General features: G+C 35.3%; 2 protein-coding genes across 3 annotated transcripts; one reads left to right on the top strand and one right to left on the bottom strand.

Moving 5' to 3' along the window:
• Window positions 1-1090: 1090 nt before the first annotated feature.
• On the top strand, window positions 1091-12641 carry LOC122289458 (lon protease homolog 2, peroxisomal-like). The gene is made up of 17 exons (XM_043096451.1): window positions 1091-1291; window positions 1827-1942; window positions 2030-2138; window positions 2263-2432; window positions 3012-3103; window positions 4237-4416; window positions 4523-4606; window positions 5725-5852; window positions 6449-6650; window positions 6743-6949; window positions 7973-8103; window positions 8511-8724; window positions 8941-9243; window positions 9881-10075; window positions 10774-11019; window positions 11574-11675; window positions 12161-12641. Exons 1-17 carry the CDS (start codon window positions 1185-1187, stop codon window positions 12242-12244), a joined length of 2670 nt encoding a protein of 889 aa, XP_042952385.1. The 5' UTR covers window positions 1091-1184; the 3' UTR covers window positions 12245-12641.
• Window positions 12642-12757: 116 nt separating this feature from the next.
• On the bottom strand, window positions 12758-16205 carry LOC122289459 (ATP synthase subunit delta', mitochondrial-like). Of its 2 annotated transcripts, XM_043096453.1 has the most exons (3): window positions 15788-16205; window positions 13170-13516; window positions 12758-13070 (listed from the first exon to the last, which is right to left on the bottom strand). In XM_043096453.1, exons 1-2 carry the CDS (start codon window positions 16040-16042, stop codon window positions 13172-13174), a joined length of 600 nt encoding a protein of 199 aa, XP_042952387.1. In that variant the 5' UTR covers window positions 16043-16205; the 3' UTR covers window positions 12758-13070; window positions 13170-13171. The 2 variants fall into 2 exon arrangements, with proteins under 2 accessions (XP_042952387.1, XP_042952386.1); XM_043096452.1 differs by having other exon boundaries at window positions 12758-13516.
• Window positions 16206-16788: the final 583 nt, after the last annotated feature.

Below are 16788 nucleotides of genomic sequence, written 5' to 3' on the forward strand. Positions count from 1 at the left end.
GCAACTTGGTGAGTGGGGAAGTGAATGAATCAATTAGCGATTTATGGAAAACATCTCGGATATTTTAAAAATAAAAATATCCGTTTTTTAAAATATTGTTTGATTTTGGTCAATAATTATTATTATTTAAACAATTATTTTATTCTCTAATCTATATATAAAATATACAATTCATATAATTTAAATAGTAAAATTTAATTTATAAAGTTAAAATTTTTTATTTAAAATTAAATTATATAATGTAAATATATTATTAAATATCCCGCCCACATCCTATTTGTATAGATAAGTACAAATGCACTTATTTTTATTTTTATTTTCTTTTAACTATTTTTCAAATATCTTTAGATATTTTTAAAAAATTAAAAAAATCTATTTATTAATAATTATTTTATTAAACGTACATTCCATTACAAAACCGATCCAAATCCAATCCTTATCTACCAAGTGGTATTTTAATTCTAGACCCGAATTATAATTCCGTTTACACATCGTTTGTTTTTTTAATATTTTCTCTTCATCCTAATATCACGTTATTAAATAATAAATTTATAAGTAAAATATAATAAATATTTTTTAATTATTTAATATCAGATCATAAAACAATAAAAAATTATAAAAATTGAGATAATAAATAGTATTATTATTTTTTTAATAAAAATTATTATTATTTTAATAAAAAATCTAAGTAGTTTATCTGTCTTTCTTTATCTCTTTATTTTGTTTTGGTATTTGAGATCCAATTTATTGAATTTATCTAAAAGGAAAATGCTACTGTGTCGTCTGGACTGTACCGTTCAAATATATTGCTCGAAAAAAATTATATTTTTTATTTAATAATTAAGAAAATGATTTTAAGTATATTGATTTTTTTTATTTAATAATTAAAAAAAGATAAAAAAAATTGTGGAAATAAAATTGAAAGAAAACAAAAATAAAGGAACGGTAACTCTCAGCGGCACAGTAACCGCGTCCTTATCTGAAATTTGTTTGATTTTGACATATTTAAATTAAAAGATAATAATTTTGTAATAAAAGGGTATAAAAATTGAATAATAGTTGCTCAAAGCCATTTCTTTATTCACATACGTTGGTATTAAAGACCGGCAATTGCAACTTATTGTGTACCAAGTTACCAACCAACCACCACCACCTTCCATTCTCTGTTTTTCCACTTCCCGAACATGGCTCAGTCGGTGGAGCTCCCGAGTCGCCTCGCCATCCTTCCCTTCCGTAACAAGGTCCTCTTACCTGGCGCCATCATTCGAATTCGATGCACTTCACCCAGCAGGTTCTCTCTCTCTCGATAATTTATTTTTTTCGAATTTCTCCGCCGAATTCCGCTTGTGCTTGAAATATAGAGTTTGTGATATTATTTTCCGTCTGGATGCTGAGAAAATTGTTGCAAAATTGGATTCTTGATTATTCAAGCTTTTCCTTTTTTAATTGGGAACTTGAGGAGCGTCCAGCTGCTGTAAGCTGAGTCTAACACGACTTATCGGCTTGGAGCTCAATTTCTTTTTTAATGTTTTTGGTTCGTTCTTTTTTTGTTTGGTTTTCCTTGGAAACCAAACGGAGCTTATAGTTTTCCTTCCTTTTGTTTTTCGGGGGTAATTATGCGTTTACTTGCTAGGAAATTGTTGGAGGAGAAAAGAAAACGTGATACTTTTACTAGAAATTTATAGTTTAATGAAGAATTTAATAATTGACCAATTTTTCTTAGATTTCTCACACCCTCTTTGCGATCGTGATCGTAGTGGAGGAACATATATGTATTCTTTCTGTTCAATATAAAGTGAAGTAAAATATGGTCTTAATAAATGTAGTGTGAAATTGGTGGAGCAAGAGCTGTGGCAGCGGGAAGAGAAGGGATTAATTGGCATTCTTCCAGTTCGCGATACTGCCGAGACGACAACAGCAATAGGCCCTGTGGTATCTCAAGGTGATCTTTTGACCCATCGACTCTTGGGCACCTATGTGTTTATTGCTTGCTTGATGGCAGAGAAAATTATGTTCCTTTTTTAAATAGGTGTAGGAAGTGATTCTGGTGAAAGAAGCTCGAGAGTTCACGTTGGTGCATCTGATTCTCACAGCCTTGATGCCAAAAATCAGCAGGAAAATATTCATTGGCATAACAGGTTTTCTTCACTGTGGCATCTATAATGTGCTGTACTGGAAATTGTTTTGCCCGACTTAGATAATGTTGGGCGTTTGCACGAGCCAGAATGTGAACTCAGAATGGGTTGATATCTTATTTCTCAGGGGAGTTGCAGCTCGGGCTTTACATTTGTCAAGAGGAGTGGAGAAGCCAAGTGGGAGAGTCACATACATAGTCATCCTTGAAGGTTTGTGCAGATTCAGTGTTCAAGAACTTAGCACCAGAGGAACTTATTATACTGCACGGATTTCTCCTCTTGAAATGACCAAAGCTGGTAAGTTGTTTATGTTCCGCTTTTGTAAGTATGCTGAGGTAAAATAGATATATTATGGTTTATTGGTTGTTTCTTTTTATAATCTTATTTTCCTGGTTTTGGTAATTTCAACTGTTTAATTCCTTTTTTTCAATATTGTACTTGTTAAAAAAGGAAGTAGGCTAACAATGTATATCAAGTGACATACTAGCAGATATTGTCACGGTACTTCTCCCTTGTGGCTCTGAGCCGATAATGCCTCAGCCAAACCTAACCTGCTTCTGAATCTATTGTCAGAGGTCCTTACACGAAATATATATTAGAAAAGGGGGTTTTTCAAAAACTTGTGGTTTTACATGAAGCAAATGGCATAGTGTAAAAGAGTATGTATCAATAGTATTAGAACCAATAAATTGGAATTACTGTCTAGGATGCTTGCTATGCATAATCATTGCTGTTTAATGTCTTGTTTTAGATTCTGACATGTGGTTTATGCTGTTGTTCCCAGTCACAAACTTCTTTAAGCTTCTGTTGAGATTACTACTGTTACGTTGTCTGCTAAAATGCTGAATTAATTTTGAATTCTGAAATCTGAACTAGAGATGGAGCAAGTGGAGCAAGATCCAGATTTCATGACATTGTCTCGTCAATTCAAAGCAGCTGCCACGGAGTTGATTTCTGTCCTTGAGCAGGTAAAACTTTTTATTTTACTTCTTGGGAAATTGATTTGAGAGTGAGATTTAAAATTCTTGTGAATTCTCTTCTGCAAACAGTTTTCTACAGATCTGGCACCTTTTTTTTAAAATTATTTATTTATTTTTATTACTGTAACAATTCTCCTGCTTTTGGGAATATTTAAGATGTTTTTTTGTACAAAATTTTTTTATTGGAATCTTCTATATGGCGTCACGTTTTGGTGAGACTCCCTTTGCTTGTTTGAGTTTTGCTTATGGTGTCATTATTTTCATGGAATGATGATTGATTCAAAACTTCATCATCATTTCTTGATTTATTGTTTGTTAGACTAATTTATATTTTGGTTTTCCCAGATTTTTTCTGTTAGTATTTATTGATTTTATGTGACTACCCATGGGAAGGGCAGGCATTACTGTCTTTGGGGTTCCCCTATTAATGTGGAGGTCTGCTCTTTTCTCTTATGATTGATGCAAATTCTGAAAATTTGGATGTTGTCAGAAAAAGGACAAACATTGACAATGGAAAATCCTATTTACATATGTATATATATACATTTTTATATAACGATGCGCATACATTATATATTTGTATATAGACTTTAGGAGCCCGAACTTACAAGATTTCCTTGTATCTTCTTGTCTTTCTAGATAGGTATCTCTCTTGTATACAACCTGTGTACTTGATGTAAGCCTTTTTATCTTTTTAATAAAACACCTTGTTTGGATACAAGAAGTGTCTCATCTCATCTCATCATTACAATTTTCGTAAATTTCCACACAAAATATAATAAACAATACATTTTTTTCAAATCCCAAAACAATAATAATATTAAAAATTAATATTCTTACAATATTTTTTTCAACTTTTAACTTTTATTTCAACTCATCTCATCTCAACTTAGTATCCAAACCGCATTTTATTTATAAATAAAGGAAGCAAATATTGGCTGTCTAGTTTTGCGATAGATGCTAGTAGAGCCAGATCTTTCTTGATTGATTTGGTTACTGGGATGTATGCAATAAGATTCCTTATTTCTCTCTCACTTGAAAAAGTATCATCTTCTTCTTTCCCATATGCATATTTATGTTTTTATTCCATCTGTCAAAAACTCATGTTTATCTGCATATAGAAACAAAAAACAGGAGGAAAGACAAAAGTTCTTTTGGAGACAGTACCTGTTCACAAATTGGCAGATATCTTCGTTGCCAGCTTTGAGATAAGTTTTGAAGAGCAACTATCTATGTTGGATTCAGTTGACCTGAAAGTACGGCTTTCAAAAGCTACTGAATTAGTTGATAGTCATTTACAGGTAACTCTTACTTCATATGTGGTTTATATCTCATGCTTTTGCTTCCTGGTCACTTTGATGCTTCCTTCAGCTTTTATTTAGTCACGTGAATGTTTACTTTTGACAGTCAATACGCGTGGCAGAGAAGATAACACAGAAGGTTGAGGGACAGCTATCGAAATCACAGAAAGAATACCTTTTGCGTCAGCAGGTTAGCTTTGTTTAGAAATTATAGTTATTTTCTTGATGCATAACTGGTTTGGAAAGATTAGTTATAAACATTCATGAGATTGTGCTCCCCATCCTCCTTTTCTCCCTTATTTTGTGCCCTCAATTTTTAATGGGGGTTTGCTCCCAATGCTCATCTCCATAAAGGTCAAAGTACAATATTTTCATGTCAACTTATTTGGTTATGTGTGAAGGGCCTTTTCTGTCAAGTAGTTTTAGGAAAAATGATAGTCTTAAGAGTTTCCGTATCTCTTGAAGTGCACAACTCCAATGATCAGATGCATGCGTATCATAGTTAATTGAACCATTTGTCTCGTAGAATAAGAAAAAGAGAAATGGATTGGGAAAAATGAATCTTTCAATTCAATTTCTGTTCCATTTTTCATGGATCGGATAATTGATTACCTCTGCCTTGCTCAAATGGGAAAAAAACCGAATTGATTATGAGACTTGCTGATAGTTTCAAGTAGAGCACCAAGGCTTAGCTAAAAGGAAAGCAAGAGGATTTCAAGAAATTAGAACGTAAGCCATTTTTTATGGTTTAGTGAACCCCTACTCCCTTAATCAGAGTGCTTGACTGCACTTTCTGCTTGAATAAAGATTGCCATAGAGATGACTGGTACTGATGGGACAACTCTTTCGAAAAGAAACCAAGGGATTGCATCAGGAGAGGAAAGGGTTCAGGTGCAGGCATACAAGAAAGAGAAACCTTTTTTTTAAGCCTCAATTATCATTCATTCTCTGAACATTTATGTCTTGTCCAATGGCTTCCTTTGTGACCAAAGGATTAAACGTAGCTGCTCAAAGAGTTGGTGGTGATTTTACTATGAACTTTGATTTCTCTTTTCTGTTTGTCAACAATTTTCTTTCCATTTGGATTCTACAGACACACCAGTAGATAATGTATTAAACTTATTCCCTTCGGTATGTTGCAACTTCACATTCTTAATTTATTTTAGTTTAGCTTATTTCATTATATTATTATTTTTTGTATTTCTTTTGTAGTTGTGGATTAAAAAAATATTTATATTTATATTTTCGTATCTTGAGCTGCGCTAATTATTCCTCTACCATGGCTACTTTATTTTAAACATATTCCAGATGAGAGCTATAAAAGAGGAGTTGGGTGACAATGATGATGATGAGGATGACGTGGCTGCCTTGGAGAGGAAGATGCAAAGTGCAGGATTGCCTTCAAATATCTGGAAGCATGCACAGAGGGAGTTGAGGTATGATGCACTGATAAATGTTTATAAAGAGGGCTACGGTATTTAGATAGGGTCACAGGGAGCCAAATAATGTTATAGTGTGGCAATAAAAGTAGTTGATTCTTTTTAGACCATGGAGATTAGTAGAGATTTGAATAATGTGCATTAAATCTCGAGCATTATCAGTTTTTTTAATTTTGTCAAAAAAAAAAAAGAAGAAGAAGAGAAAAACCCAAGGAAAACTTATCCGAGTTTTTTTATAATCTATGGGAGAGGCGACAATTGGGATGGGAAGGCTGCCTTCTATTGTGTAGCAGACAATTGGTATGATAGAAAAATAGTTCAAGACTCGCTTATGTGGACATGTTTTCATTGCCTATAACAAATTAGAATGGTCTTACATTACAGCCTCTGCGAAAATATAAATCGTGATACCGGTGTTTGCTCAATTCTTGATGTTTTCCAATTTTTTCTTTATGTTTACTTACCATCTGCACTTTGATCAAGTGACACAGTTCTCATATTTCAATTTATAGAACACATAAGTGTCAGGTTTTCTTTAATTTCCTTCTTCTTCTTCGTCATTTGTTTTTTTTTTTTTTTTTTTTTTTTTTCAGAATGCTTAAAAAGATGCAACCTCTGCAACCTGGATATAATAGTTCACGGGTTTACTTGGAGCTTCTCGCTGATCTGCCCTGGCAGAAGGCCAGTGAAGAACATGAGTTGGATCTGAAAGCTGCAAAACAACATCTTGATAGTGACCACTATGGTTTAGTCAAGGTCAAGCAACGGATTATTGAATATCTAGCTGTTCGCAAGGTCGATAATAATCAGTCTTCTAGCCATTATTGTTGGTTTTAAATTAAGTTGAATTTGATGTTTATTTGGAGCGAATTCTTTTTTAATTACAGCTCAAACCAGATGCAAGAGGTCCAGTGTTGTGCTTCGTTGGCCCACCAGGCGTAGGGAAAACATCTTTGGCTTCATCTATTGCTGCTGCTTTGGGCAGAAAATTTGTACGCATATCCCTTGGTGGTGTTAAGGATGAGGCTGATATTAGAGGGCACAGGAGAACATACATTGGTAGCATGCCAGGGCGTCTTATTGAGGGTTTAAAGGTAATATATATGTATGTTGCTAATGTGTGTATTTTAATATAATGGTATCCCATACTTGTCACTACCTTTGATATACATGCTGTATCATATGCTCCCAATGGTTTGAGGAAATTGAATCTATGGCATTTGGAAACTTTTTCAAAAAAAGAAGAAGAAATCCCTACCCCACAAAAAATAAAAAATAAAAAGAACAGAGAGAGAGAGAGAGAGAGAGAGAGAGAGAGAGAGAGAGAGAGAGAGAGAGAGAGAGAGAGAGAGAGAGAGAGAGAGAGAGAACCAATATTTGCAGAGGTTCATCCTCCCTGCCTTTCCAAAGATATAATGCAGATGGTTTAGTTTGAGAAAGGCCCAAATTATATTTATCATCATGCTTCGTAGTGAAAGCAGGAATGTGCAAAGTATACATATAGTTTTTCTTATTAATTTGGCAGTACAGATAAATATCCTCACACTCAACCTTGTTCATTCGTTGTAACCATTGTTAGCTCTAATTTATATATTGACTTTTAAGCCTTAAAATTTTATCCTCAGTTTAGAGGTTGTTGATGCATCCGGTCAATATCATATGCCTAGTCATACGGGCAAAAATTATGTGTGTAGCCATGTAAGCTTCCTGACTGCTCTATTTCTTTTGCGCTATCATGGAAGAAGGTTATCACATCCTTATTTACTTGCCATGGGATTACTGGGCCCCACAGAATAGCTTACCCCCTAGTTTGAGATTATTTTCTACAGAAACTGCTAAAGAGTGACATTGACTGTTCAGTTCTCTACCATCTGCAGATAGTTTGTTTAGCTTGTCCATAGTTGAAATTATCTGGTTGATTTTTGCAATGGTCTACTTTTATGTGAGACGAATTATCTGGGTCCAGATAGTTTAATGTGGTTAAGTAGATATTTCTTTGGATCATGTATGCTGTGCAGGGTGATGATTTTGGTCTTGTTTTTTGGTTCTTGTATTTTGTAAGTGCAACCTTAAAGTTGAGGTAAACTGAAATGTTTCTTGTTCATGTTGTGTTTTAGAGAGTAGCTGTTTGTAATCCAGTCATGCTGCTGGATGAGATTGACAAAACAGGGTCTGATGTGCGTGGGGATCCGGCTTCAGCTCTACTGGAGGTTCTTGATCCAGAACAAAACAAAACATTCAATGATCAGTATCCTATTTTCTTCACGATGTTTTTAGTGACACCTAGTTATGGATAACTGGGTATATTTTTGTTGCACTCATCCAATTGATTAGCTACTCACTGAAGAAAAATGTTATCTTGCTTTCCAACCCTTTTTGCCAGATATTTTTAGTGGTTTTTGACTGCCATATGGTTTTTGACAATTTTGTTAAGCTTAGTATTGCCCAGTTACTAAGATTATGTTATGAATTGCAAAACAGTTTTGCACTAATGAGATGATTGACCAAGTTACTTATAATGTCTAACTAGATTAAACACAAATTCCACAGTGATGCATCATATGGAATCCATACATGTGCTGGAGGCATTGCCGCACCATAAAATTCCTATCAGTGTATGGTATTCACAATGATTCCTTGACAGAATGCCTATAGCTATTTAAATGTTCCATTTGACCTTTCAAAGGTGGTTTTTGTGGCAACCGCAAATAGGCTGCAGCCTGTACCTCCACCACTCTTAGACAGGATGGAAGTCATTGAGTTGCCTGGGTATACACCTGAAGAAAAGCTTAAAATAGCCATGAGACATTTAATTCCAAGAGTTCTGGAACAGCATGGGTTGAGTTCTGATTTCCTTCAAATTCCAGAGGTAGTTAACTCTATGCATAAGGCTTTTATTGAGTAAGAATGTATATGAAATTAAATCACGTGATTATCACCTCTTATTTTAAACTGGAAAAGGCACCATGCTTTCATGCTTTGTAAGATAATATTGTGTACCAACATCATCTTATTCAGTCACTTTGCTTTGCAACAATTTACCATCATACTATACAGGATACATGATTAGCTTTTATTGTTGTAGGCCATGGTGAAACTTGTCATTCAGAGATATACCAGAGAGGCTGGTGTTAGAAATCTGGAAAGGAATTTGGCTGCCTTGGCTCGTGCAGCAGCTGTGAGAGTTGCGGAGCAGGAACAAACTGTCCCACTAAGCAAAGACGTGCACCAGCTTGCTTCACCACTGCTTGAAAACAGACTTGCTGAAGGAGGTGAAGTGGAGATGGAGATCATTCCAATGGCTGTAAATAATCATGAGATATCAAATGAATTTAGGATTGCGTCACCCTTGGTTGTGGATGAGGCTATCTTGGAAAAAGTACTTGGGGTAATGATCTTCTTAATGTCACTTTTTTTCTTCCTGGTGCATATTTTCTATTATCAGGATACTTTGTGTTTGGGGATAATTTAGATTTCTATGGTAATTATATTTTCAGTTTGCATCACAGTCAAACTGATCGTGCATTTTGCTGGACCAGTCAGCTGTGTGGATGGGTTTTTAAGTTCATATTGCTGCAATTTCACTGTGAAGTTGTTCTTGATAATGAGGCATCAATTTGAAGATCATAATACTTAAATGGATGTTTAGGTGACTCATTTTGGTGATATAACTTTTATTCTGTATTTTTACTTTAAGAAGTTATAAAAAGGTTTATGTTTGGAGGAGAACATTTATTGATGGACTAGAAGTTTATTTTGGGCGTTTAATGTTATTTATCTGTCCCCTCAATAGTGTGTTTGGCTTTCTAAAAACTAGTATATGTTATAATACCAATAAAAAGTACATGTATAACATTATTATTCCCTGCTATTTTGGGTCATGTCCTGCTGTGCAGCTTTGTTGAGGTAGGCTTGAGCTCATTATGCATATGATGTGGCCCAGAAGCTAGAGCAAAGAACAGTAGAAAATACTTTTTTTTTTTTTTTTCCCAGTTACTTAGTAGCATTTGGGTTTATTTATGCAGCCTCCAAGGTTCGATGATAGAGAAGCAGCTGAACGGGTTTCAACTCCTGGGGTATCTGTTGGGCTTGTTTGGACTGCTTTTGGTGGAGAGGTCCAGTTTGTAGAGGCAACAGCTATGGTGGGAAAGGGTGAGATGCATCTCACAGGGCAACTTGGTGATGTTATAAAGGAATCGGCACAAATAGCATTAACATGGGTAATCTAATTCTGAGGTTTATTGTAATGTTTAGTTCCCAACCAGCCCTGAATTAACCAGTCTTGCCAGTGCCTCCTTAAGTGTGCTTTTGAATTGTTTTGATTGATTATTTATACATGTGAAATTTTCAAACTGATTTTACCAATCTATAATTATCTCCATAAGATGGTGATTTTTCATATAAGGTGTTGAAGAATCTCTTAAATATCAATTTCATTCACTGTAACTTTCAGAAATAAATTTTCTCATTGATTTCACAAAAGTCTTCCTTCTCTTTCAATCAGAAGAATATTGAATATTCTGTTTTCAGATTATTATGATCATCTTATTTAGAGAGATGAGCCAAAACTATTTCCCTGTAGTTTGAGTTTAATGGACGATTGGTAGTTTCCACTTGACTGCTTATTTCCTGAAGCTTCAGGGTTCCACACGTATGGCTGTTTCACTAAACTTGGTGACAACTTATACATATGGTCACCCGTCATCATTCCTTTTCTCACCATTGAGTGCTTTTCGTACCTGTATTTATTACTTGGCATTTTACACTTCTCCATCCACTCCTTGAGAAAAAATGTGGAAAATAAAAATATCCCTGGTTAACCCCCTTTCTCTAGTTGGGGACCAAACTTTCTGACTCGTTCTAATGCTTAAAATTAGCTGCTTCAGAGAATATTAACATTTTCCCTCATTTTTCTTAGGTAAAAACCAGGGCAATGGATCTTAAATTAGCAGCTTCTGAGGGAATTAATCTCCTGGAGGGGCGGGACATTCATATACATTTTCCTGCTGGGGCTGTGCCCAAGGATGGACCCTCAGCGGGTGTGACTCTGGTAACAGCACTGGTTTCACTTTTCAGTCAGAAAAGAGTGAGAGCAGATACAGCAATGACTGGAGAGATGACTTTAAGGGGTCTTGTGCTACCTGTTGGTGGTGCCAAGGATAAGGTAGGCATAACGTCATGTCTCTTTATTCTCATTTCCAAAAGGGAAATTTACTTACATTTAATGCATTCCTCTTTGGATATATAATACAAATTATGGAATTGGGGTTTCATTATCAATTAATCAACCATTTTTCCTTCCTAATCACCCTGTTAAAGACCTTGGGCTGAATGCTTTTTGGATATGCTATCAGGGACATTATCTTGTTGTTACTTCTTGTCAGACCTAGCTTTTATATAATCCACAGAACCAAAGCGACACTGTAATATAGTCTTTGAGTCAAATTGCTTGTGTGTACACGTATGTGGATACAAATATATAAATGTTTTGAGTTCTTGTGTCTATAGTCAATGAGTTGAAACATTTGAGTGCTCCAATCAAGTTCATATTAGCTAGAATCGGAACATGGTAGGTTTTGGCATGCTTGCAACAATCCTCTTGCAATGAGCTTAGATGTTGCTTAAGCGAATCTGCAATAACATACAACACCTTCATTTTCACTCAAAAGTAAACAGAAATCGAAGTCATGTTGTTTAACTATTTGTTTGAAACTGCAGATTTTGGCAGCACACCGTTGTGGTATCAAGAGAGTTATCCTGCCAGAGAGAAATTTGAAAGACTTGGTTGAAGTGCCAGCAACTGTTCTTGGCAATCTGGAGGTAATCTCGTTTTCATTTTGGTCCTGTCCTAGTTGTCATGTTATTTAATGCATGTGCGTGAAGTCATTGTGGGAATGCACTTTCCAGTTTTAATTCTTTGGTCTGTGACTTAAGAAAACCATACATGAAGCACTTGAGAAATTGGACATGAATGCACATAGGAAGGAATTCCCATTTGAAAAATTATATTTATAAGCCGGTGTGGATAACACACCTAGTAAAGTGCTTATATAGCACAATTTGATTTGAAAGTGAAATTTTAAATTTTAAATCTTACAAGTCAAATCTTATCAGTTAAGTGATGTGGATGGCGTACTCTATACACTAGCTTAAGAATAAAATAACTCTTCTCATTTATAAGAAGTTTTTATAAGGCATCAACTGGGCTCCAAGACTTGCATGCATAGATTATTCATTGTATGTGGTGTTCCATTGGGTCTTTGTTTTTGCTGTTAGAATAAAAACGTTCATATCAATTTTAACAGATACTACTCGCTAAGCGAATGGAAGACGTATTGGAGCATGCTTTTGAAGGTGGGTGCCCTTGGAGACAACACTCAAAGTTATGACAGGATCCCCTAGGCATGTTATGGGAGAAAGTATCTGGTGATGAAACTTCTGTGCTCTTACCCCATCTTTAAATACAAGATTCCCTCTTGTCCCTCAGCAATTGGAGACCCGGAAAATTGACTTCAGTTGGTCATGGTTTCGCAGAAGAGAGTTTTAACTTGATACGTTGGGACTCAATGATCCTTGTCCCTTTCGGGGGGGCTTTGGATGTATATTGTTCCAATGTATTACTCTCTCTCTCGCTCTCCTACTTCGTCTTAATTGTCGAGGGTAAGCAGCTGCTTTCCTTCTTATTTTTTATGCCTCTTCTCTCTCTTTTCCCTGCTGTAATCATAAATTGATTCCTTACTCTGTATAAATATCATTTATTTAAGCAAGGGAGTAATTTCGATCCGATTCATCTGCTTACATTTTTTCGCTCTTCATTCTTAAAGTATCCTATAAAGAAACTGGATATCCGTGATTCTGGTAGGTGCGAGAAGACATTCAATCATCGGTTCAAGACTTTGAAATCTGGAAAACAGAATACATTTTCTTCCCTCGGTGTGTTACCGAAACCAAATATCCACCAAAACTATGAACAACACCCTCTTTCAAAATTTGCTTAAATCCAAGAAATAGGTGCGAGAAGACATTCAATCATCGGTTCAAGACTTCGAAATCTGGAAAACAAAATACATTTTCTTCCCTCGGAGTGTTACCGAAACCAAATATCCTCCTATAATGACAGGATCTGTCGAAGGGGAAAGTAGTAATATGCAAGTAGAGAGGTATCTTGACCATAGAGAAGCATGGGGTTTTCTCTGAAAGATATTTATTTCACTCCTGGAAATCAAAACAATGATATCTTGACCAGTATTATAAAGGGAAGAACGAATAGTAACTGAAGCAAAACTGGTATGTTGAAGAAAACACTGGAGGTACCATTAGCCTGAGAGAGCAGAGTTGAGAGCACTGTGAACTTCAACACCTATCTGGGCCTCCGCTTTCTCCAAGTCAGTTGTTGCTGAACTAAGCTTCTGGGTAAATTCTGCTAGGCCCTTCTGGGCCAAGCTTGGGTCAATATGGTCAATTTGCACAGCCTCTACAGCAATTATATCGGCAACAGAGTTAGCATGGATAAAAGCAAACCCACTACTAAGGAAATACTTTGTCACATCATTTCCTTCATGCACTGAGAGGATCCCAGGCTTCAGCTCTGCGATTGCAGGTACATGTCCGGGCAAAACACCCATTTGTCCAGTTGTTGCAGGAATTATGACCATGTCAACCTGAAACACAGAGTGCATGCTTAAAAAACAAAGAACCCAATTGGTTTTCTACGATAATAAATGTAACAGAAATGTAAGCGCCACATAGGACTGGTGTTGGCATTTCCCCCACACCATGGACCAAAAAGTGTTGAGGATGGTGTCATTTCAATGAAAAAAGTTAACTTTTCAGTTACAGGTGGAATGACATACAACATGTAGATGGGGTTGTATTCAAAGGGAAAAAGATCTTATAGACAGGACGATGAGAATGGGAGAGGCAGAAAATTAATTCTCCCCCTTCCTTGGGTTGTGCTTAAAAACTTCCACTTTAACAGTAGTATAGAACTTGTTGACCATCCATCATTCCCTAATCTGCTGCACAAATGAAATTCATGACAAAAGAACTTGCTGCAAGGAATTTTAGCACAGTAAGAATTGAGGCAAGATTCCTTGTGCCATCAAGCGTTGATAAGAGTTTAGGAGCAATTCCTACTTTTTACCATACAAGTACAAGATAGAAGACTAACGGTGGGAAAACTTGTTCCTCTTTCCAAGACACCTCTTCTAATATGATGAGCAATGTCTCCTATTATATGTCTGAGAAGAGACAATTAGAAGGGTTCAGTTACTACTGTATGTTTTGTTCTCTCTCCGCCCCCATATATTTTTGGATTGAAAATTTATCTGCTTTCCACATACAAGGGAAAATAAAAACATTAATCAATTTATGAAGGTCATAAATATAAATTCCTTGTATGAGTGCCCTTTCTATCCTCAACCTCCAGACACACCATTCTCCTAAATGTTTTTTGTTAAGTCACCATTCTCCTAAGGGGATGTTTGGAAAAAATTTTGGTCTCATCCTATCTCATTTCCTTCCCAAACATCATTTAAAGACTAACACTTTCAAACTAATCATTACAACTTTTCCAAACTTTCAAACAAAAAACAATTTGAACTTTTTCAAATCCCAAAATAAAAATTCTATTAAAAAATTATATTCTAACAATATTTGAACATTATAATATTTTTTATTCAACATTTTCTCTCTCATTTCCCAAAACCCCATAAAATATTAACTCAAACCATTTTACAACTATTCACAAATGTTCATCTCATCTTATTCCCCAACTATCCCATAAATGTGACAATTATAACCCTCAGAAGGTTTTCTTTTGGTGTTCGTGAAAAAGGCGGTACAAAAACGAAGGTACTGAAAAGATATTCTGAGGGGAGTTTTTGGTAAAACAAGCATTTGGAAAGAGAACAAAAAAAAGGGAATGGTAAACAGGGACTTTAAACAATAAAGGTCCAAAGCTGTTCGCCCTCCACTAAGTTAGTAACACAGCATTGTTCCCAGAATAACCGAGTATCATGGATGCCAAATTTAGCTATACCTTAATGTGACAAAGACTTGCATAGGCTAGCACAACTTCTGCCGATCTCAAGCTGACTACCATGGCCAACACAATGTTATTGGAGCAGAGAAAAAAAATATCATAACGATCTATTCATTTCATCAGATAAATTTGGTGTCCTTTATCTATATAAAAAAAAAAGATAAATTTGGTGTCCTCAAATACAATATATCATCACATAATTAGATCTATTAACCGAAACAGAAATATAAAATTAACCAAGGTTTCCGCAATATGCCCCTTATCCAACACATCCAAACAAAGACAGGATCAAGAAAGGCATAGACTTACACCAAAAAATCCAAAAGCTAAAATGATCAATAAGATACACAATATTCCCAAATCAATGACAATCATTTACTAAACCCGGATTAAAAAGAAAACCCAAAACATTTAATAATTCAAGATAATATCCCAAATTAATCTGGTTAATCACCAAAAAACGAGACAGATGAAAAAGAGAAAACAAAACACAGAAACCAAAGAATCTGTGCGAAAATGGTGAACTAGATAGTCATATTAAAACACAGACTTTTCATGTTACGAATTCCCAGCCAATGGTATGCAACCCGGACGAAAAGATGCACGATAAAATAACAAACCCAAGAATCTGTGCGAAAATGGTGAACTAGATAGTCATATTAAAACACAGACTTTTCATGTTACGAATTCCCAGCCAATGGTATGCAACCCGGATGAAAAGATGCACGATAAAATAACAAACCCAAGCCAAAGTGATGGGCCCGATACACCTTATAACCAAAATCAATCACCAAAACCAACAAATCCGAGCCAATCTTAGATGAAAAAACCCACAAAACCAACGAATTAAAATGAGAAATAGACTGATCAGAGAAAATCAGCAAGGTACCTCCTTGGCGGAGAGCTCGGAGGCGTAGGGGAGTACGAAATTGACGGTGATCTTGGAAGGAATGGAAGTGGGAGTGGCCGGACGGGGCCGTAAGAAGTGGGAGGGAGTCTTGGGAGGTTCAATGTTGGGTATGACCTTCTTCCACGACTCGTTGAAGGCCGAATCGGAGGTGGGGGCGGCCGGAAGATCCGAGGAGAAGGGTCTCATTCCAGCCCTCAGTGTTTGAGCCAAGAGGCGTGACGCTTGCCGGAACATGGTTGATGGCTTTGCGGAAGCTTCTGAGCTTTTTGGGTCCGGTTGTCCAAGACTGCAAAACAAATCCAAGCAAACTTTTTTTTTTGGTTTTCGTTTTTGTTGAATCAAATCCAAGTAAACTAACTACTGCCACCACTAGTCTCCCTGTACTCTCTCTCTCCTCCCTTTTTTTCTGTTTTATTTTATGAGTACAACTACAGCCACCGCTAGGCAATTTTTTATTTTTTATTTTTTAAAATCATGTTTTAATATTTTTAAATATTTTAAAAAATATAAAAAAATTTATAATAATATTAAACAATTTTTTCTTAATCATTAAAAAAAAAAAAAAACTAGCGATGGCCCCTAACGGGAGCCAGCTCCTCAACAGTGGCCAAAGTATTACTCTTATTTTATTTCTCATTTCCTTATTTTCGTATATGCTTTTAAAAATAATGTTATTTACTATCTATTTTTTCATTATTTCATTATATAGCATTTAATAATTAAAAATTATTTATTATATTTCACTTATAAATTTATTATTTAATACCATATCATAAGATGATAAGAGGATATAAAAAAATAAATGATAAATAGATTTTTCTTTAAATAGAGTTTTTATTATGCTATTAAACAAGAAAAACCTACCAGATTAATCTCTTAATAAATACAAATTTGCCTTCAAGAAAATAGAAAAAAAGAAAAAGAACACACAACACCACTATACTAAAGAGTAAAGAATGACGAGAGTTCGACTTTCAAAT

The sequence above is a fragment of the Carya illinoinensis genome, chromosome 12 (assembly GCF_018687715.1).
Source record: "Carya illinoinensis cultivar Pawnee chromosome 12, C.illinoinensisPawnee_v1, whole genome shotgun sequence".
Classification (NCBI taxonomy): domain Eukaryota; kingdom Viridiplantae; phylum Streptophyta; class Magnoliopsida; order Fagales; family Juglandaceae; genus Carya; species Carya illinoinensis.